At 38.2% G+C, this 23,344-nt stretch overlaps 1 protein-coding gene across 3 annotated transcripts; it reads right to left on the bottom strand.

Annotated features, from left to right (window-relative positions):
* Positions 1–1,579: 1,579 nt before the first annotated feature.
* LOC122823242 (signal transducer and activator of transcription 5B-like) lies at positions 1,580–22,563 on the bottom strand. 3 transcript variants are annotated; one of them, XM_044102658.1, is made up of 20 exons: positions 22,251–22,563; positions 19,512–19,680; positions 19,196–19,352; positions 19,001–19,072; positions 18,223–18,312; positions 17,877–18,054; positions 15,908–16,038; positions 15,155–15,306; positions 14,517–14,672; positions 13,675–13,854; positions 12,663–12,750; positions 10,674–10,796; positions 10,360–10,452; positions 9,671–9,877; positions 9,159–9,253; positions 8,839–8,981; positions 7,338–7,493; positions 7,175–7,226; positions 6,239–6,343; positions 1,580–5,233 (listed from the first exon to the last, which is right to left on the bottom strand). In XM_044102658.1, the coding sequence occupies exons 2-20, from the start codon at positions 19,637–19,639 to the stop codon at positions 5,110–5,112; spliced, it is 2,430 nt and encodes an 809-aa protein (XP_043958593.1). In that variant the 5' UTR covers positions 19,640–19,680; positions 22,251–22,563; the 3' UTR covers positions 1,580–5,109. The 3 variants fall into 3 exon arrangements, with proteins under 3 accessions (XP_043958593.1, XP_043958594.1, XP_043958595.1); XM_044102659.1 differs by having other exon boundaries at positions 1,580–5,230; XM_044102660.1 differs by lacking the exon at positions 19,001–19,072 and having other exon boundaries at positions 22,251–22,562.
* Between the last annotated feature and the right edge of the window lie 781 nt (positions 22,564–23,344).

Here is a 23,344-nt window from a genome sequence, read left to right as displayed (position 1 = left end):
TTGATAGTAAGCTCACACCTGCAATCAGTTAAAGAAAAACTGCTTAATACTACAGAGAGTCATAGAACCACTAACCAAAACCAAGATTTTGCTTTGTGACAGTCACTGATTTTCATTATTGATTTTTGTTAATCAATAATAAAACGGATTGATTACAACCAGACAAAAGGATCAAGGTAAAACATCTGTCAGTCAAGTCACTTTCAGTGCTCTGTTCCTCTGGAAAACCCTCTACTATACATCCTCATTATTTAAGTAGGTTCCAGTTGTTTTCTTGGGATTAAACAAATTCAGTTTATTTCACTTTGATTGCTATATTTGTTCAGAAAATGTATTGTTGGTCAAGAAGCAGAGCTCAGTGAGCTACAACCAGAAAACCTGCCAAATCCTCTCTACTAATGCCAAACACTCCTCAGCCATTTGCCTGAGGCGAGGCTGTGGCGGGTCACTCTGGCACAAATGGTTCGCACAAGATGGTCCATAAGTGTTGCTGAGGTCAGGCCATTCAATCCTCAGCTATCAAACTCTACAGGTTTGAGAGAGGAGCATTGATGTAATGTAACATAAAGGTTGGTCCCAAAGTTTTAACTGACTCTTGTGCACAATGTTATTCTGATGTTTCTCTGCATTGACATTGCTTCTGATGACAAGCCTCGTTTTTTTTCAGTAAGGGAGGCGCCACCATGACATGGTCATCAGGGCGTCTGATGGTCTATCAGAGGCTATTTATTTCCATGGGAACAGTGCTGAACTGGGCACATGATTCGGGTCACTGACCTGTGAGGGGTGTTGATGCTCAGCACGCCTGTAAGCTGTGGCAGAGGATTTGGGACTGCTAGCTGGTTCCCCGACCAGGAAACATGGCAGTTACAAAAATATTTTATTTAAAAACAAAACACCTGTTTAGGTTGGAATGATCTACGTTTTTAGATAAAGACCAGGAAGTGGTGCATGATGATAAGTAACCCAATCAGAGGCAGAACTTTTGTAGAACCTGTTCTATAAAATTAAATTTGCAGAACTACCCAAATGAGTTAGACCTGGTGGTTTTTGTGAATTCCACTGAAAGATGATGATCTGTGAGAAAAAACTTGCAGTACTTCCCTAATTTGTGTTCCAAGGCAGATACTAAACCATGCAGTGTTATGTGATTGTTGGAGTGTGAGGGTTGTTTGCAGTACCTTAGCTGGACTGAGAGCTCAGAGGCTGTTCCTGCTGTAGCCACTGAGATCATCAAATTTTTTCCATTTTAATTTTTCTCAACGTTACCCTGAACATGCCGTCCCTATGGTGAAACATGGTGATGGCAACATCATGCTGTGTGGGATTAATGGAATTATTTACAGGACTACCTGCTCCACTTTGCTGAGCCTGATCTTTTTTGTTGGGAACAAAAGAGGGAAAAAAATGTACAATTTCAGCTTCTTATTGGTAAATAATTTTGATGTGTTCATTTCAATCCACTTAACAGTTCTATAATTTCTGTTTATGACAAAATCCCAAATAAATATATAGAATTTTGTAGTTTGAAGAGAAGAAATCTTATGTCCATCGGTTACACAAAAGATTCAATAAAAAGGTGTTTTGATGGTTTTATTTTAACATGGCATAGTAGAAAACAGCAAGGTATCACATTCTTCCATATTCTATTGAAAAGTAAGTACAAAAACACAGTCAATTCATCTCAGAAGAAAAAGTTGATCAGGATTAAAAATTAAATGAAAAAAATGAATGAATACAAATTTGTATGTGACACACTATGTACCTGGCAACCTGTGGAAAACATCTGAGTATCAATCTGAACTTTGTACTAAAAGGTAAACATCAGATGTATATCAGCGTCAAAAGTACCTAAAATATTTCAGACACATTAAGAAAAACTCTTTCAAAACAGAGTTTATGTTTAAACCTTACAGACAGAATTCACATGGCAGAACAAAAATAGAGATTCTAAGCTGATTGAGGAACAGTAATAGTTCTGTTCAGACACAGTTAGGGATATCTGCAGAACTCGACTTGAAGGACTGAGATTTACTTTGAAGTAGAGCTCATTTCTCCAGGGTCAATAGATAGCATAAGGATTTCACATAAAAACTTCTTTTTTTTGTGTGGAATTTTATTCATTAACCAACTGACACTACTTAACCCCTCTAATCTGCAACACCTTTTCTTAGCTCTTGAGGTAAAATGTGAGGCTGTACAGACAACTAGCAGGGTGTGGTCTCATTCACATTTTCAAAAGTGCGGCTGGCTCATTTTGCTGTAATCAGAGGTGAACCTATTGTAGTTTCGGGCCGATCACTGACCACCTGACCTGCTGATTCCGATGCTTGTCTGAGAAGTTGCTGAAAATGTTGGCAAGTGGAGTGACTACTGTCAACTGAGCATGTGCAGAAATGATCAGGTGGGCGGGGCTGTCACTCAGCCCTGACATGAGAGTGGCTGATTTTCAAACTTTTGCAGAGGTGGGTAAGATCAGTGGATAAGATCAGCTTCTCATGTAAGTATCGATCAATCTCCCAACATTAAGGAACTCCAGGTTGATTTATCAGTCCAGCCACAGTTATAACAGAATTCCTCCTCCAGTTAAAAGTTTTAAAAATGAGAATTTAATTACCCTTTGTTATAGTAACTCTAAACAACTATTTTCTATTTAAGAGTTTTATTAATGTTCTAACTATTTTGCCTCTAATAAATTCTCTGTTACAGCATGTTTCTGTACAGGAAATGTTTTTGCAAGTCTGCCATCTCCAACACATAAAAAGGCACTTTAAGACTTTATTTCACCTTGTTAGGACACATTAGTTGGTGTAAATGTGGATGTTTAAGACAAAAGTTTTAGGATTAAACTCCGCTTCATTCTAGTGTGACACCCAGCTGTCTGCTTCATGTTGCATCAAACAGCTCTATGAGGAGTTAAAAACACTAGCTGAATTTCGAACTCAAAGTAAAAACAACAAAAACTTAACAGTAAAATCTCATTATTTAACATGTTTCAGCACCTCAAGCACATGATGCAAGGCAGTACGGTGGAACAGATGGATTTCAAGAAAAAATAAATCTCAAGACATTCAATTACATTTTTAACAATTAAAGTTAGACTATGTAACTTCTGAGGAAGGAAACAAAAAAAAATCTATAGAAATGTAATCTTTGTATTCTATATTCTTCAGGAAACCTAGAAGCAGCTACTGACACCGTTTGTATTATTTAGCAACTAAATAGCACAAACGGCTCAGCTCAGCTCAGAACTACAACCAGGACCTGCAGATGATTTAAAGTGATACAGTTCCCACAAATGTGCATACAGTACATAAAACACACAAGTGTGCTGAGTGGTAAAGACACTGAAGTTCTCTGTCAATAGAACCTACAACTGCCTGGCAGAGCATTTCTGCACAGACACTCTCCTCTGGTTGGGTCTCCTTTTGTATTAGCGGATCTTATTATCCCTTTGTTGTGTTTGGAGCTGGAAAAACACAGCTGGGGCTGAAAAAGCAATGGCATGAGAGCTGTCGGTTCCAATCTCATCACTGCAGGCTCTGGTGCAAAACATGCATTCAGAATTTATTTGTAGAAAAGAGCTCCTATGTCAAATCCTACATTTCCAGAGGACAGCATAGAGAATCGTCTAACCTGTGTGAATGCACTGGTCAAATATTTTAGTATTTAAGCGTTTGGCTTGTTTCAAGTGGAAGTCTCTTCTTTCCTACCCATTGCAGCACCTGTTTGAGGCAGAGGGGGGCAGTGTTTCACTCGTTTTACATTGGAAACCTGATATTCCAGGGTTATGATGTTTTCATTAAAAGCACAAAATTAAGGAAACGTGTTTGATCAATTAAGTCTGTGTTGTAGCAATGCTTCTTGGCTAGGTGTTTGTTGGAAAGCATGTTAATTTCGCTCAACATGGAGACACATTTGTCAGAAAAACTCATCAGTGTCGACCTGCAGAGTTCAGTTTGTTGGTTCCACCAAAGAAAAACCAGTCAAACCCTCTCTGTTAACACCAGGCAGCTCATTCTGATGATGGTTCCGTTTTGGAGCCGTTTGTTGGATTAGATATTGAAAAGGATCAAATCAAACACGCACGTTTCCTTTCATTTTCGTTAATATTAACGCCATCTCATATTTTATACAAACAGGTTTCTCTTCAGACGGGTTAGAAAAAGAACAAAATTAGAATCTGTTTTTTTTTTTTCCTGTAAGTTCAACAAGCATTCCAATTTATTTGGACCAAACTGATTCATCACTGGTTTGAATCAGCCATAAAGTTGAAGTCACAGACAGATGGAAAAAACTGCAGCTGGTCTGATGGTTGACACTTTTTGTGAAGTTGAAATTACTGGGGCACTGTGGTAGCACAGGGGCAAAAAACAACCCACATACTGAGGCCATAATCTTTGTGGCTGTAGTCGCAGGTTCGATTCCCAGCCGGGCAGCATTTGCTGCATGTCTTTTCTGTCCAACTACTTTCAAATAAAGGCCAGTAAAGCCAATAGAACCTTTTAAAAATAGTTGAAATTACTATCAACAAGATAATAAGTGACATGTTAACTAAACGTGTCTGTAAGTACCGTTTGTATTGAAGGTCCCTGGTGTTTAGCAAGAAGTTACATAGTATCCAAGTTTTTCTCTCTTTAAAGATTTTAGACAATATATAATGACAGATTTTTATTGCTAATAGAAAATAGATTAATTTTTTAGTACTTATTCACAGATAACTATACAATCATTTCTGGACAAGCTTTTTTTCTCCCCAGTTAAAATGTTTCCTCATGTCTTGCAGGTGCATCAACTACACATGAACAGCTTATACTGAAAATAACTGCATGCCTCACCGTTTTATAAAAAAATACCATCAAGCAAATTCAGATAAAAGAAACTCTGGTGCGCTTGAGAGGATATCAGCCTGTAACTGTAGCTCTATATTCTCCTCAGATGGACAAGCAGAGCTAAATGCTAAAACCGAACTGTGAAGTGGATTGAGGTGTCAATCAAGCTGACTCTTCTCTATTATTGCCCATCAGGATTTTTGGGAGTGAGTGTTAAAAAGACAAAAAAAACAACCAAACATAGAAACAACACAAAGATGTGCAGCGGCTTCACGTTTCAGGACTGCTGACTGCTCCACTGGTTGGCCATGGGCCTGCGAAGCAACTCCTCCACATGACGGGCAACATCCATCGTGTCCTCCAGGTTGAAGTCTCCCTCCGGATCCAGCAAGTTTTCACTACTGGCCACACAACAGAGGCAGAAGTCAGGAGGTTAATGAAGCACAGGAAGTCAGCCATCATTCTGTTTACTGACCGGATCTATAGCACCGTAAACTCACTGGCCGCTTTATTATACACAGCAGCAACTTGATGCACTTAAGCATCTAGATGGACAAACGTTTTCTGCACCTTGTTGAACCCAAGAACCAACCAGGCATTAGCAAGGTGTAGCAAATAGGAGAGCACCAACACTGCTTTCGGCTGACAGTAAACACTTTAATATTCTGGAACGGACCAATAAATAAAAAACTGGACTGTTAAAGCTGCAGTATGCAAGCTTAATAAGAAAATATGTTTTTACTTCAATTTTCACTGTGTTGTGACAGTATGAGACACATGATCTGCCTCCTCCCTGTGCTTCCACTGCAGAAATACAACACAGTCTGTCAGAAACAACCAATCAGAGCCAGGGGGAGGGACTTTGCGCAGTCAATCACACCGGTGTAGGATATTTACAAATCTTTCAGATATTTATATCAGTGCATACCTAATATCAAAAAAAAATTTATGTGAAATTTATTTTGTATGCCTGCTATTTTGAATATCATTTTAAAGATGCAGCTCAAACTAAAACGTCTCATAATTTTACAAGCAATGATTGGTTGTTGCCTCCCAACTGTACAAATTAAGAATCTTAAATCATCCATTTTTATGCTGTTCATTCATGTTGTTACTGTTACATGCTGTTATGTATAAACTGAGAGCATTAAAGATAAATGAGTGCTAATGCTCTTAAGGCTCATACTTGGACCAATAAGAAATTAAATTGCTTAATTTTACTTTTGTGTACAAAACTGACAGAATATTTGCTTTTATCTGTTCATAAGACAAATTAATTTTGAACACAAAATGCAGCAAAGGAGTACTGCAATCCAATTGTTCCAGGTTTGATTGTAAACTGTACATAAGGTGCCAGTGTAACTAAACAACAGATGAGCTTATGAAGAACACCACTGTGTATTTACATGGAGGAGTAGACACCAAAGTTGTTGGAATGGCTCCCAGAGGACGAAGCTGTCTGCTCCATGAATACAACTCCAGCGGAGGGTTCAGGGTTTGGGGTGGTGAATCTACCAGAGACATGGAAACGTCTTCAGTAATAAGAACAATAAATAAAAACAGAAGAATTGCAACTTTAAGATTTACAGATTGACTCAGTGAATCAGAGTTTCACAGCTTCAAAACCCCAAATATGTCCAACCCTGAGTAAGACACTGAACAGAGCCGTGAGTATTTGACCTCATAGATTCTGTTTCACAATATGAAGCAGTCTAAACAATCACAGAAAACAAAACATCATGCGCATGCCTAAAGGAACCTCAGAGCAGGTAACATTATGTTCTCCGTTTTATTAGAAGTCTAGAAGTTAAACCTGGCTCTGGTATTCTAGAAGTGACCTTGAAGGGGGCATCGGCTGACCTACTGGTGCCAGTACCTTCACCATCATCCTATATATAAGGGAGCGCTGCAGAGCTAACAGGTCCGTGCAGTTCACTGCTGCTACATGCTCTGAAACATTTAGGTTTAAATGAAAAAGCAACAACAAAAAATAAATAAATCAATCTTTTAAGAGGAAAGACATTTCCAGACCCCTTAGAATGAAAACTTAACACTACAAGAGTGGCAGAAATTTTTTATATCTATGTTACGGACTTTTGAAGTAGAGTGATTCATTTTCCATTTTACTGTAAAGTTAGCTTTAAATAATCTTGTCCTTGTTCTCTAGATACTGCATGAGGTTTTTCTGTTTAGTTCATGACATGCATTTTAATATCCATTAAACAATGTAGAAGAACAGCACTGTTACAATCTGAGTTTTATGGATTAGCTTTTGGGATTAAATACAACACTTTGATACTTGCTAACAATAACTGTCAAGAGATATCATGGAATCAACTTACTCTGGTACAACTTGTTTGATTTGCGGTTTAACGTATCCATCCACTGGTTTCGCTGGAAGATAAATAACCCCCTTTAGGTTTACAGCACCACTTACAGTCATACTGATGAAACCCTTTAAAAAGTATGTGCTGAAGATCAAAACTAAGCAGTCGGTACACATACAGAGTGGAGGGGTGTAGTACTTGGCGAAGACCTCGTTCTTGGCCCGGTCAGGGTAAAGAAAGAGAAGATGGTTCAAGTCACTTATGCGGTCAGCCAGGGAGCGAATGGAGAAGTCCTTCGTTGTGTAAGGCAGAAGATTCCAGACCAGCCTTTCACCTACACAATTAGATCAAAGATGACAACGCTACATTCAGTAAAGACTGGTTTCTGACTGGGGCTACCAAAACCACCATACACACTAATCGACCAATAGCAAGACGTATAAAGCCTTTCTAATGGTAATAAAAAAATTCCAGGTGTTAATAGGATGCTGTTCCAGCCACTGAAGGAGTTACTGCTGCTATTAACTCTTAACCTTCTCATCTCTGTGTTGTAGTGTCCATGCTCCGTCTTCTCAAAGCTCCAGTCGCCCATGACTGATGGCTGAGCACATTGAGCTAGGTTCTGCTTCTGCTGGAACTTTCTTCTCGTTAAACAGGACTTGTCTGGACTTCAGATACATGAATCCTCAAAATGATGAACTGTTGCAAATTAAATGACTATCTGAATTCCCTTGGACAGAAAGCTTTTTCACCAATTTGAATAATAAACTGAACTTGACTGCATTGTCTCATAATTGAGACTAAACTGGAATCTATGTTATGGACTTTGAACCTTTCTGCATGATTGAACTATATGTTTTTGTAAAGAAGATTTTTCTTTTCTGTTCAGTGCCTAAAGATGATAATTTTTTGGCAGGTGTTGTATTAAAAACTGATGTGAACTGAAAACCGTATCCTGTGGTTTGTTTTATCTATCTTATTAAAATCTAACATGTTTTAAAGACTCTCCTTCTAGTCCCTGAAGCTTGGTCTGTTTTGGTTTTAGGCTCTTATGCTATTATACTGTTAACTGTAGGCTTCCTGGATAAGTGTTTTATGCAGATAACTTTGTCACCTGGTTATTCTTTAGAGTCTGTATAGCCCAGTTAATGGAAGAAGTGTTTATATATATTTTTGATTATGTGTTTTTGATGGTTTTTTTGCAGATATTCTTCTTGTCTAATGTACTTTTTCAAACAGAATAGCCAAACTGCAGCTGTGTTTTGAACTGAACTGGTTGTCCTGCTGTTGGAAGGGGTGCAAAGTCTAAGGCTACATTCACACAGCCGGTCTTGATGCTCATTCCCAATGTTTTGGTGAAATCTAATTTTTTTGTGTGGTCGTTCATACAATTAGTCAATTCGCAATGAGCAATGTTTTCAGAAGTAATAACTTTGGCTCCATCCACGGATTTTGAAGTTTATTCAGCAATGGGAGCAAACAGTATTGTGACAGAATTATTACATAACATCATAAACATAATTATCAGCCTTTGTTTGTGTCATAATTTACTGCATCTGGCTTCTTCTGTTGAAGAGTTATGATGCATGTCTCATGTCAGTGACAAACATTGTTATATCAATTAAGAATATTGCAATATTCAACTTACATGTCATCCTGATTAGAGGTTTTTTTTTTACCTTGTTTGTTGGGATTTTCAGCCACCCAGGCAATAGTGATGCCTCCGATCTCAGAGTCACTGAAGCGCAACAGGAAGGTGCCGTTGGGTTTAGACATCAGCATGTCCTGAGCCTGCTGCTTGTTCACAAACCCAAGAATAGCCCTGAAATCACATCCATGGGGGAAATTAATCTAGCTGTCTTTTTTCTGGGTTAAACCTTAAAAACTGTGAAACTTTCAATAAATGCAGACAGTGGCAAAAATAGACTAATAATGCACCATTTTAAATTTACAAAAAGAACAATACAGCTATTTTGAAAAAAGTCACATAATTTATTACCCATCATTCCAATGAGGTTTCAGGTGTTTCTTCATGAGCTCTACCACGCCATCAAACCACTGCCAAAAGGTAAAGTTGCGTCCAGGCAGGTTTTCCTGTTAAATCACATCAAAAAAATCAGTCAATTTATTTCCAGAAGTTACTGAAAAATTCTGCAACCAGAGGTGATTGTAACAACACAGCAAGATGGTTAATACAAGATGCTTTAGTATTACGTAGAAAACTTTAACAAATAAAACCAATAGTGACAGAGAAGTCAAGTTGTGATGTTGCTCAAATATACTTGCTCTACTATCAACTTGATTAGAGTAAATAGCTCTGGGACACCAACTGCTGTAAAGGTCTATAACGACGACCAACTGCTAATATTTAACGTTTCTCCATTCAGACACTGCAAATAATTAACCTTCGGTTTCTGTGACATTTTATTGGTATTTATTTAGTCTCAGTTAGGAACAGTCACATTCACCTGCTTGGAGAAAAGCTTAAAGGAGAAAATGAGCCAGCCTCACCCGGTTGAACTGGGCCCAGGAAATGGTCATGTTACGGTAATCCTCAGGGTTATTACTGCTGTTTGAAAACGCTTTCTGTGCCAGAAAGACCAGGTTATCTTCTGTCAGGCCACGCCCACTGTGCATTTCTGCCTTGTACTTCATATCGAGGGCTTCACATAGCTGGGTCCACAGCACTTTGTCAGGGACAAGGAACGGCACTCTTCCCTAATGAAGGAAAAGGTGAAAGAACAGTTAATAAAAGTATGGCTAGCTAAGGAAGGGCGGTGATTCCTTTCATTTACTAGTATTTTCCACAACTTTTATTTTGTCTATTTTAGATCATAAACAGCCAAATCTTTTCTTAATTTAGAGCATTTAATTGTTGCAAATTACAACTAAAAACATGTACTGTGTTTAACGTAAGGAATGTTTGAGCTTCTTGGCCATTAAAAGGAATAACTAGAAATCTGTTGGTACATTCTTACTTTAAACACCTTGTTTTAACTTTATCTGAAGACGGACATTTACATTTTCCTCTGTGCCGGCTTCTTGGAAGAAATTAAGAAATTAAAACAATTACAATGATTACCATAATATAAAAAGCTGCATTAAACATTACTCTGGTGTTTACTTGTATCTATATATACTGTAAAGTTTTAGATTGTGGAAAAGATAATTAAAGATACTTTTGAGGACCAGTATCTTACCGGCTCAGCAAAGGCGTTGTCCCACAGGACTGTTGCCGTGGCGTTATTGTCCTGACTGCCATGGACAATCACAACGACTGGTAAAGACAGAGTCTGCAGGTCAAACATAAAACATTAAAGTCAACAGGTAAACAAAAGCATTCTGAAATTATTTGAATTTGCACAATTACAAAACAGAATTTCATTGCTATGATGGGGTAGGCTTGAACAGAACCATAGAACAGAACATTTCTATGACAGACTGTGACAGACTGTTTTCAGGGTTCTGATAGAAAAAAATAAATTAGATCTTTTAAGGCTTGCATGTGAATGACCTTGACATGAAACACCAGCTCGTTTCCGCCAATGCTGAACTGGGACTCAAACAGGATTGTAAACTTCTCCTCTGTCACAGACTCAGCACCTCGACGATCCGAACGCTTAATTCGCTTCAGTGACTGTGAAAGAACAAACAAGTGACATATTAGACATGAAGCACATTTACCACAACAAGCAGAGTGGTAAATGTGTAACTGTTTAAAACCAAATGCTGCCACACTGACAGAAAGGGGATCAAATCTCTAAACTGGCTGAGGTTTTGGGATTCACTGAACTCTGAGCTTTAAAGCTAAAGAAATGACCAACACAAACAGACTGGATCACTTTGTCAAAACAATCCAAACTGTACAGTAGTGTCAAAATTTAGGAAATCAATACTTATTAGGGATCCACAATAGATCGACATCAACAAAGGAACCAATGTCTCGGCGTATGACATTTACGTCTCACTCAATCACTAGGCGCCATTTTTAAAGGCCACAGACCAAAACAAACGTTATTTTGGCGTTTTTATTACGTTACCGAACGCAGTGAGAAGTTAGTAGTGTGAAGTGTGAAATTGTTCTACTAGACCGTATAGATGAAGCACACTTATCTTTATTACATTTTCACCCGTTTTGTTTTTTATATATTTTTTAACCAATTTCATATTTAAAAATTATTTTAAAAAATGTTCATAAATTGCATTACCTCAGATCACATTTATTACTTGTAATGTTCAATTACATAAAATTCTAGGACAGGATTTATTTCATAACATGTTCACTTCTCACCTGAAATATGTTAAATAGAACAAATATTTACTTAAAGAGTGATCTATTTCATAACACTTACTTGTCACCTTTATTGTTCATTCTGAAATGTTTAATTACACAATAAATGTTTAAATATGGGCTCTTTCATCTGGTTTAATTGTTTACATTAAATGTTTACTGCTATATATATATATATATATATATATATATATATATATATATATATATATATATATATATATATCAAATTGTTTACTTTAATCACATATAATGTTTATTTAAAAATAGAATCTTTCATTACATGTATGTTTATTACCTGAAATATTTTAAATGTCAAATTTTCACTTAAAATGTCATTCATTTCATCACCTGTTTACATGCAACTTGAAGTGTTTGAATCAAACCTTTCATGAATGTTTACCACATTAACTTATGAAATGAGAGAAAACAGCCACTTCCAACTGAAAGCTCTATTGGCCGATGTTAGTCATTTTTTTCTTCCACACGCCGGTATCTGTTCGATATGTGAAACTGGGCCGATATTAAAACTGATGTTTATTTCCATCTTGTTGCCATTTGTGTTTCTGAATGTGGATGTGATGAAGTTAGCTCTTTGGTCATGTGATAGTAAAGCATCACAGGATTGTGGGGAGTTTAACTGAAGCACAGTACAAATGGTATTTTCATGGTATTGAAAGTGGAGGGAAATATATACAGCTCTGGTAAAAATGAAGAGACCACTTCAAATAATCAGTTTCTCTGATTTGACTTTTTATGGTTATATGTTTGAGTAAAATGAACATTGTTCTTTTATTCTACAATCTACTGACAACACATCTCTGAAATCCTAAGCAAAAAATTTGTATTTATTAGCAGAAAATGAGAAATGGTCAAAATAACAAAAAAGATGCATTGCTTTCAGACCTCAAACAATCCAAAGTAAACAAGTTCATATTCATTTAGAAACAATAATGTTTTAACTCAGGAAGAGTTCAGAACTCAATCTGTAGGAGGTTTCCAATGGGGTTCAGTGCACTGGGCTCTTAAGTTTTTCCAGAGCTTTATATAAATCTGCAAATCTTGGTTATTGGCCATAAAAGCAATACTACTATTGGATATTGAAATCAGCACAGATTCTCATATTGGAGCATCCCTTGTGATTATTGATTGATAGTGTTTCTATAAGCAAACAAGTGTAAAAGGCAGACTGAGTGCAGTAAAACAGTTTACCATGTTCCGGAAGTGTGCACTCAGAGTGCCTGTGGCCTGGTGGTACTCCATGACACAGTTGTTGTTAAGGATTTCTCCACTGCTTTCACTGTTGAGGGGAAAGGCATGGAGACAGACATTCATTTCTCTGTACTATCCCTCTAAGAAAAAAGTTGAACAAAAACGAGCTTGATTCAATTTGATCCAAGCCTAATTCAAGTTAACTGTATAACAATAAAACATCTTGCATAATGACGACCTTTAAAATGATGTCAAGATGAGAAACATAAGATCTCGTTTCAGCTCATACCCAAGGCAGGGTTTCACCCGGGAAACCTAAGACCAGTGGGTAGTAGGGCGCAGTCATGCACCATGACGGAGCTCAAAATGTTTATAGTTGACAGGAAATTTGAAAATATCACCAGGTAATTATGTGTTATTGGAAGACATTATTAACGATACATAACCAAAAACTATAAAGTTTAAAAAAAGGCAAACATAAAAAAATACAATAAATATAAATGTTTTGCACTTCATCTTAAATAAAGTGTCAAATTTGTTTTTTTTCTTTTATCTGTTACTTGTCACTTTATTTTCTGGAGTTAGTGTGTAGAATGCTAAAGACAGGTAGTGGTTGCAGAGTTCGGGTGATTTAAAAAAGTCTCCGTCTGTGTTCACATACTCACTATACTACGTTGTCACTGTGAAACGTTTAACCTAAGAAACCCATCTTTGCAATCACTGTTACTGCTGTTTTAAAAAAAACTTTAAGTAAATAAAGAAACAATGCTCAGCCTGGTGGGGGCACAATTATGATGCACTGGAGGAGACCCTACCCAGGGTTAGCAGAAAGTCTTTTCAGCTATTTGTCTCAACTCATGTAATGTATCAATTACTGTACATATATATTAACCACAATTAAAGCTGTAATGTTTTATTTTTAAAAATCTGAAATATTTGCCCTTTCTTATCCAATAAAATGTCTGGTGGAGGTTTTGAATGAGACAAGTTTCCATCCAGCTAAGCTCCTCACCTGTGTGTGCTTTCATTCTTCAACAAAGCTTTGGCTTGCTGCTCGCTAACAATGACGGCTTTGACCTGCGGTGGGTTCATGTGGACATTGAGCTTCCCCCCCACTAGAAGACGGACTGTAGCTGCGAACTTCGTCTGGGTCTTTAACACCTGGGGCGGCTGCTTTTCAATGATGAAGGTGCTGAAAAACAGAAACACAGTAACATGTTGATCAGCAGTTTACAGCTGACTGATGAACATCAGGGTATGGATTAAGAGAACATCAGTGAGAGATTATTCACTGCATCAGAAGAAAAATTAAATGGGGGGATGAGTGGGAAGTGAAAACATTTGTAGCAGAGTTGTCACCATTTTGAATATTGCAGCAGTGTTTTGTTTTTTTTTTTAAAGAAATGGTTCTTTGTGGTAAAGAGCAAAAGTACAATTAATTCCAATAAGACAAGATTTTAACTTTCTTAAATAGGGCAAAACTAATAAAACTGAGCTCTTGTTTAGAAAGGTATATAAATATTAATATCTTGGCAAGTGTAACTTCTCCTGTTAAGTCCCCAAATATAAAACAATATACCAGTATAATGTTAATATTCCTAACATACAGTTTAACATTTCGTATGTTGGTGTATGTCGCCTGTATGAATGACATGCACAAACATGTCACTCCGCTCAGTTGTGGAAAACAATTTGATCTTTCCCAAGCAGATCTTTCAATCTGCTTGGGAAAGATTTCCAGGTGAAAAAAATCTGATTGATCCAAATACACATTGTGCATATAAATGTGATCTGTTGAAAGTCCCTACATGACTCTAGGTATTCAATATGGAGAAATAAGTGGCAGAGTTTTACCTTGTGACCAGGGCAGAGATGATGTCAGTAATGTCAGAGTTGAGTTTGGTGAGCAGCTCTTCTATTGAACCAGGCAAAGGGAGCTGCTGGGTAAGATGCTCACAGCGCCGAATCTGCTGTCGGTTCTGCCAAATCAGGTCCGCCAGCTTCTCGCACCTTTAAAAGAAAGAAAAGGAGAAATACCTCACAAAGGTTTATTCACAAAATAAAATGAATGCCTATAACATGCTAATTTTTTATTACATAGGAGAATAAGAATGTGTCCGTCCAGGATTTCATGCTTGTTTTTTGCTATCAAAAATCACTGATTATGTGATGCTACTTTAGAAATAGTCGCGAGAATTTAGCAATAAATTCTTCATATTGTTCATGGACTATAATTTGCCTGCAAGTAAAGCTGAGACAAATGCATGGTAGAAGTTAGAAATGCTGCCACCTGCAGGTGGGAGTTAGAATCACTTTAAAGAAAAGTTTACAATTTTTGCTGCAAATTTACAATAAATTCACAATTACGCAGTAGCACAAAAAGATGCAAGGATCTGATGATATTTCAAGAATTTCCTTGATCACAGAATTGCAAAAAAAAAAAAAAGAAAGAAAGAAAAAGCTTGAGGGAACAAAATCTGTCCAGGTTTTACCAGGACTGCAGAACGTCCAGTCCCCCCTCTTGAGGACCCCCGTTGCCAGCCAGCTGCTGTCTCCTCTTCCACTGAATGAGTTCCTCATCCAGGATCAGAGTCTGCTGTTTCCTCAGTAAACCCAGAGTCTTCTGGTGCTGATCTGCCAGGTCCTACCAGCAGAGAATCATCTGTGTGTAAGCCTGACTCACAGCAAAGAAACTCTGGTCCAATGAAAATGTCACGTTTGAACACATCCTCTGTCTCAGCCACAGTCACAGTCCAACAACATGCACCGACACGTCGACCTGCTCGGCTGTGGAAAACTATATGAGCTTTTCAGGACTGGTTGGAAAAGATTTCCAGGAATTATTTCAAAACCATTAGCAAAGCTCTAGATCCAGTTAGCAGAACTTGAGCAGATCTTCTGTAAAATTAAACATTGCGAAACTGAGAATCTTAATAAATCAAAACATAAGGCTCATTTTAAACAGACATTCTTAATCCTTAGTGCAGCTCCCTCTGAACATCTGTAACAGCCAGAAGGTCTGAGTAAGGCGCCTCGTTTCTACCTCCTTTTTAAGGATCTAGTGCTTACAGTGAGCTCTGATGGATGTTGTAGGAAACTGAGATCAAAGACAACACCCAGGGTGTGTGGGAAGTCCCCACCAGGCTACTGACACTTTTTGTGCAAACACAAACACCAACTGTGTTTTGCAAAACACTGATAAGCATGAGGAATATGGGACTAATAATAAGTAGTGTTATTCATACAAGCCTGTATTTCTGTAGTGTGCTGGCCTCTCTGGCGAGCCAGGCCTCCACAGTGGCCCTCTTGCTCTGCAGGGTGGCTTCCCGCTGCGTTCGCTCTGCTGGGGGGACTGAAGACAAGCTGCTCAGCTGGGCTGGCACAGGGAAGGGCAGACAGCATGCAGGATGTTAGAAACCCACCCTGGTGCGTACCTCAGAGAAAAGACCATGACAATGCTCTGGTGACACTAAACCAGCCGGGCATTGCAGTAAAGCCTGTCTGGGCCATTTCATGCATTGCGAGACATAAAGGCTGTGTACTAGATTGAGATAGTATTGATAATGAAAGCAATGTTTGCTCTCCGTTTGTGATTAATTGATTTCATGCATTAAATCAGTTAATCTCCTGATGGACAAAAACAAGCTCAATAATTTTGATGTGCATGATTTATAGTTTTTCCTCTTTCCACCAAAAACTGGATGACGGACGTCTCCATCTGGTGTTTTGGTCTCAGTCCTTTTTTGAAGGACACTTTTGTTTACAGAGACTTCTTAATTCATTTTATTTGTAGTTTATGTTTTGTTTGCTTATTCTGGATATTCACTTTATTTGACGGGTTAAGAAATTACCATTATACTATTTGAAAATTATCTAAAAAAGAACAACAACAAAAACAATATCATCATTTACTGCAATAACTTCTGGAACGATTTAACGACAAGCAAAATGTGTTACTGTGACAGGCCCACTATGAAGACATATTTCAACCTATTAGGACACCCAATGACACCCTGTATGTTTGTCTAACATATTTGATATTTTAATAATCAGTTCAATTATATCAATAATGGGAAGTTCTAGGAATATACAGTACAGACCGAAAGTTTGGACACACCGTCTCATTGAATTCAATGAGAAAGTGTGTCCAAACTTTTGGTCTGTACTGTACCAAAAATAATTAAAATGCTACAAAATACCTTTCAGATTCTATAGTTTATTGAATTTTGAGAATATGTCCATGCATTATTAAGAAATTACCATTATACTATTTGAAAATTATCTAAAAATAAAAATAAAAATATATATATATATATAGGACACCTTTAAATCACACTACCCTCATTTCAGGTGAGAACTTTCCATCTCCACATTTTAGAGGAGGTTTGCTCTCTTTAAGTCTCAGACATTTAGTTCAGTGCTGTGGACTGTGAAAGTGAGAGTGAGCACGACGGTGAAATATAAGAACCAACTGAGACTTTGAGGGAGTAGACTATAGCAGCTCCTGGGTCTGGTAAAGGATTTAAAAAGTTCTCAAAGAAAATTCAAATCAGTCATTCCACTGTACAGAAAGTAGTCTGCAAGTGGAGGACATACTAAACACCTACCATCATGTCCAGATCTGAGAGCAGACCTCAAAATGCTAAAAGACAATATCATTGTTCATCAGAATAACTTCTGGGACAAAAACTCTAAACTATCATCACAAAGCTATAAGCTCTGGTTGCTGTTGAAAGTCCATGTCTGTCCAATCAGGAGAGACTGAACAAGTTTCATCTTCCTGGGTTTTGTGCAAAGAGGAAACTTTTACTGTCTGAGACAAACATGAAGGTCACCAGATAGAATGCAGACAAAGACCAGAACTTCTGAAGTCATGGATCTAAATGCAATCATGTTGACACAGAACAGAGGACATGTTGGACATAAACCAAACACGGGAATCCAGGAAGAGCCTCATACCAACTATGAAACATGGAGGTGGATGTGTCATGCTTTGGGGATGTTTGTTCTAGCAAGACCTGACAACAGCATCACGCAGTGTCTGAGGAAAATGTCACTAAAAACACTAACTCTAGGGTTTAGTGGGTACGTTCTTCTGATTTTTTCCTCAGGCAGGAAAAACACAAGAAATGAAAGTCAGAGTAAATTCCTGGTTTGAAAATGTTCATTATTGAGGTTTGTTTCACCAAGTTTCCTTTGTAAGAGCAGTCTCACCCTGGATGCGCAGGTTTTCCTGGTACTGGATAATGAAGTATTCCTGACTGTGCTGCAGCTTCCTCAGCTCGTTCTCCGTCTCCTGTGTTGCTAGGCGCAGCTCTTCAAAAGCTTGGTTGATCTGTTGATGTCGCTGGGACAGCGTGTCCATGGCCTGTGCACCGCCCCCAGAGCTCGCCTGCACACAGAACCATCAGGAAACGAACTTTCAATTTTGACGGCAACAATTACAACCGACAATGTGTTATTGTTCTTAGTTTTACTGCTCTGCTGCAGGGTGGGAAGTAATTTTTTTCACAAATGTCAGCTTATGATAAAAAAAAAACAAACAAAAAAAACATCTTACATTTGTTGATTCTTGAACTAGTCTCTGCTCTGACTGCAGGATGTGCTTAATGCAGCGCACCAATTCAAAAGGACAGCGGTCATAAGTGCTCTGCAGACAAAAACATTATTCCATGTGGTTAAAACTCAGCATTTAATGTCACAACTGTGCTTCGGTGGAACAATGCAACAGCACCATCCAACACCAACATTTACAGTTCACTGGCACCTGGGGGCTGTTGGTGTCAATGTGAGGATCCCTATAGATGCAAGCATTTTTGAAGTTTGTGGTTCTGGATCAGACAGGAATGTGTCAACACAAGGCCAAGAAGGAAAGATGTCTGCAATGACCGTAGAGAAGCAAGTGTTGCTACTCATCAATCTGGGGAGGGTTATCATTCCTAAACCTGTTAAAATCTGGTCATTCCACACAAAGAAAACATCTTCACACATGACAAAGAATCCAAATGCTCATCAGGAGAGGATGTGCCAGGAAGTTTACACAGAGGCCTGACTGGAAAAAAAACTCAAGAGCTATTTCCTTAAGTAGCTCCTGTCATTTTATTTAAAGTGATTTAAAATAAAATAATTTTCCATAATTTCTAAGTTAAATGTTTAATTTTAACTTCTTTTGTAGAGCTATGAATTGGTGATCCTGACATTTTTACATGTCAGATTGGACAAGCTACTTTAAATAAACTATGTACACACCACCAACACCTTAGTTCAGTACACTAACCAAACCGATACTATTTACACTAAAAGTGTTTGATCTGTGTGTTTATGTCTATTGGCAATACCTGAAAAGCAAAGCCATCCGAGGAATCCTGAAAATCCAGTTTTGTGCTTACCGTCAGACTCCTGGCCCTGCTCTGAAAGTGATGGAAGGATCTCAGCACATAAGCTGAGGGATGCAGGTAGCACAGCTAAAGAACACACACGCTTAAAATGAATGAACCAACACTATACCCAACCGCAGGGGCTCCAACAGCTACCTTGAACTGGCTAGCTAAATGTCCCAGCTTGATCTTGAGAAGAAAGCCATCCTCTCCTCCCTGAATCTGGGCTTTTTTCTGCAACTCTGCCACCAGGTTGTCAAGCAGACGCTTGGCTTTAGCCTCTTCTCCTGGGTTATCCAAATCCACAGAATCCCTACAAAACAAATACTTTATTAGATCCAAAGCACTAAAAACAACAACACAATTTCCATTCATTGTGAAAAAAAGAGAGAAACATTTCAACAAAACTATGTAACATCTATGTTTAGATCACAGAGACAAAGACAGAACCCAGCACAGGTTTGCTGCATACCAAGGCTGGCTTTCAATCCACTGGGCCAGGTAGTGTCGCACCTCGATGGGGAAATGCTGACCGTACAACGCCTGCATCTGATGCAACGCGTCGCCCTGAAGCTGTTGGGCCTGAATCCACATCGCCATGGTGCAACCTGTGAAACCAAGACGCAAGTCGGAAAGGAGGCCTGGAAAACAAAGTTTAAAAACAGTTAGCACTGAAAACCATTCAGAACACCTAGAATAAGACTGCATGAAAGAACAACTGTGATGCGTGTTCAAGGAATGTTAGCATGTTTGCTTCCAGTCCAGTGAAGCGATTTAAATTCTGCAATAAAGAGGAGAACTAAGTGCATGCAGACTTTAACTAGCCATTTATGTGACTTAGCAGAAGATCAAAGCTTCAACGCTGTTGTTGGTCTTCTTAAGTTACTTTGAACTGTTGTAAAAGTCATAAAGAGAAGAAGAAGTAGTCAGCCACTCCCTAAAAAGTAGGGGTGCACCGATTGCAGTTTTCTGTCGATCACTGACCTCTAAGAACCTGGTGGTTCTGGCCCACACTGATTTTTTTGGTCTGAAAAGTTGCTAAATATACCAACAAAGTAGCTAAGTTGGCAACTGTTAGCCGCGCTCGTACAGACGTGACGTGCTGGGCGGGTCTATCAGTTAGCCCTCTCTCACATCTCAGCAAAAAACTGGGACAATGGCTGACTTTCACGCCTTTGCAGAGATAAGTCAAACCGGTTTCACTTGTCCTGATCACCCAAAATTAAGAAAATCAGTGACGTTTTATTGGCCGGTCGATTTATAGTAGCATCCCCACTAAAAGCTCCTGTGATTGGATGGCTGAGGAGAGGAGCAGACGCTGAGCCTGTCAGATACTTTAGCATTCTTGTTATCATTAGGAGTGGGCTGTGTGGTAAAACTTACTTCTACCTTTTTGTAGAAGTAAGTGTCTATATTTCTACATACTTGCATAAACATTTGTTTCTCTAGAATAAAAGCTTACAATATAAAAGGTACATTTATGTTTATCATCTGCACATCTTCTGCTTATGCAAGATCCTGTTGAGTGTGTGTATGTATATATGTGTATGTGTGTATTACTATTACTTAAAGTGTGTGCAATTTCCAATATCCTTCCATCACTTTGCTACTAAAAAAAAAGTATTATTGTTCCACTCCATGCTATTTTCCAGGGGAGTCCTGAACTGATATCAGCCAAGAAACGGGTATAAGGTTACCAGCCAGGAACTAAAAAATATAGATTAGCACAGTAATAGAATCACTCTGCTCCAGCATTCAGTCTGCCCCAACATTTCTATCCAGCAGCGCTTGCATCCTGCAGGCAGACTTAATAAGAAATGGGTAAGTTTTTTCATATTGTTGTTGACTGTTGTTTTCTGAGTAATATTACTTCATCAAGACATTCCTACATTCCACACTATAAAGTAAGTAATAAAAGTATGAATGATTCATGCTGATATATAGGGTCAGCATCGGTATCATCCAATACGCAAAGATGCAATATTGGTATCGTATCGCAATAGAAAAAGTTGGAACTGGACACCCCTACTTATTCTGTTGTACGGAGCCCTCTATGGGACATGGGGATTTTTTTTCTCCCTTTGGATTACCTCATAAAATGTTTGTGTTACCTCGCAACAGGTTTTCCTTTTTCTCACAATAATGTACTAATCAGTTCATGTGGAATAATTGAATATCGTAAGCCTTTCTTCATCATACTTTCTGCTATAACATAAGGTTTTTATGAGGTTTTTCCATGTATCTCAATATCTTTTTGTGAAATATCTGAAGTTCTTTATCTTTTTCTTTAGGACAGAAATGTAACACAAACCTATGATATAAACACAAACTTTCCGTAAGTAGGAAAGAAAAAAAATACATCCAAACTATATCTGAGCTATTATCACAGAGTAATAAGTCATCTGACAGTTTTAATTGTGTCTCTTTTGTGTTGATAGTCTGAATGGTTTAAAGGGCAGTTTTGGTGCAGTTCCATCTCTGCCTTATACAAACATGCAGTGAATAAATCGATTTTCAGTAAATTTTGTGCACCAAACAGTTAAGAATGAACAGGTTTTCACTGAGGCTCTTTAAATGTGTATATATTTGAAATTTTAAATTGACATTCGTCACTGTTTACGAAATAGACCAGCAAATATTGTAGTAAACATATTGCGAGGGAACGCAAAAGAAAAAATGCTCCCCATGTCCCGTGGAGGGCTCCGTACTATTGATATAAGAGTTCATTAGGTACAACAGAAATACAAAAAGCACATACATCAAATTATGCGACAGGTTATAATGGTAGATTGAGACTTTGTTTCGCCTATCAGTTAGCAAAAACATAAACCTGTCAAAGTGTATCAAAGTGAACAAAAAGTGCACTGTTGGCTTTATGGTAATGTGAGAAGGTTTCATCGGTTCTCATGTGGAACTTCCAGGTAGGAAAAGTCAGTCTACCTGGAAGTTAAAGACACCGTAGCTTCTAAGCGGTACAGTACACCGATACGAAAGCAGAGGTTCTCTGGAGAGAACGCCCGTGTGTCCTGCTATAATAATGTGTACAAGGCGAACGACACAGAAGTAGAGTTCTATTCAATAAGTTACTTTTAAAGCGGTACGCCAGCTAGCTATTGGTAAGCTATCCCGTTAGCTAGCAGAGTGAGGAACAAACAAAACTTCACTTCATGCTCCAAACGCAAGCGTTTCACTTCCTGAGGCCTTCACTCACCTATGTGGAGGCTGCAGGTCCCCAGTGAACGCCACACACGAGCGGTAAAGGTTCAGCTTAGCCTGTCATGCTGAAAGCTTGTCCCTCAACATTACTTATGGTTCTGCTAAGCAGGCTGTTGTTGATATCCGCTCTGTCACCAATTAATATAATGCAGTCAATTTCCGAGTTCAGACTCCAAACTGCAAATCTCGCTAAATCTCGCTCTGAAAGATTAGTGTTGGCGGCGTGTTCGTGTGACTGAGAGAGTTTGACGTTTGTATTTTGCTGCGCATCGAGCTATTTCCGGGTGTATTGTTGAAGCTACAGACGGTCTCAGAAAGTCCCACCTCTTCCTACCTATCGGACGTCAAACGGCCCGACACCAGGTGTGTCTAAACCCTGCGTGTTTCCTGCTGACCTGTTGGATATACACAATATCATTATTAATTTTTTCATGACTGATATAACAATAATGTACTAATAATTATAGAAACTCAGTAAATTTGGCATGTAGCAAGAGCACTCTAATCATCTTCCATATTGACATTGTTTTACAATTTTAATTTTGTTTTTTAACGTATGTGACGTTTGCACGCTTATAAAGAAATACACTGGATTGGAGTTGATGTCGCTTTACAAGTCAAGTCATACGAAATGGTTTTCATACAGCGATACATGGCTACAATCCGTCTCTGGATGTTATCTGTTCTCTATAACACACGTGCGCACTTGCACAATTTTTTCTCCTGGTGCATTGACTGACAGTCTGTGACATAAATGTATAAGCACCGCTGTATACATTACAACGTATGGAGCGTGTTTTTTTATTCCTCTCAGGTTTTTTTTTTCTCATTTTAATCTGATATTTTTCCGATTAAAAAAAGTGGGAATTCTGATATTTTGATATCAGAATGCTTTTCTTTTTTTCAGTGTTCATGATCCTTTCATTCTGTTGTAGAATTTCGATGAAAAAACCGCTGAAACCGAAACATTTATTGTATATTTAACAACATTAGATAAGCGCCACTGTGGCTCCAGAGCCATATCTTGCAGGACCCTGGTGGTGAAATCTTGACGAGGTTTTTCTTGGTTGATGTTTTCCTCCCACTCTT

This window comes from Gambusia affinis, linkage group LG20 (genome assembly GCF_019740435.1).
Source record: "Gambusia affinis linkage group LG20, SWU_Gaff_1.0, whole genome shotgun sequence".
Classification (NCBI taxonomy): domain Eukaryota; kingdom Metazoa; phylum Chordata; class Actinopteri; order Cyprinodontiformes; family Poeciliidae; genus Gambusia; species Gambusia affinis.
Note: the sequence above shows the minus strand (reverse complement) of the source record. Positions and strands in the feature narration are given on the sequence as shown.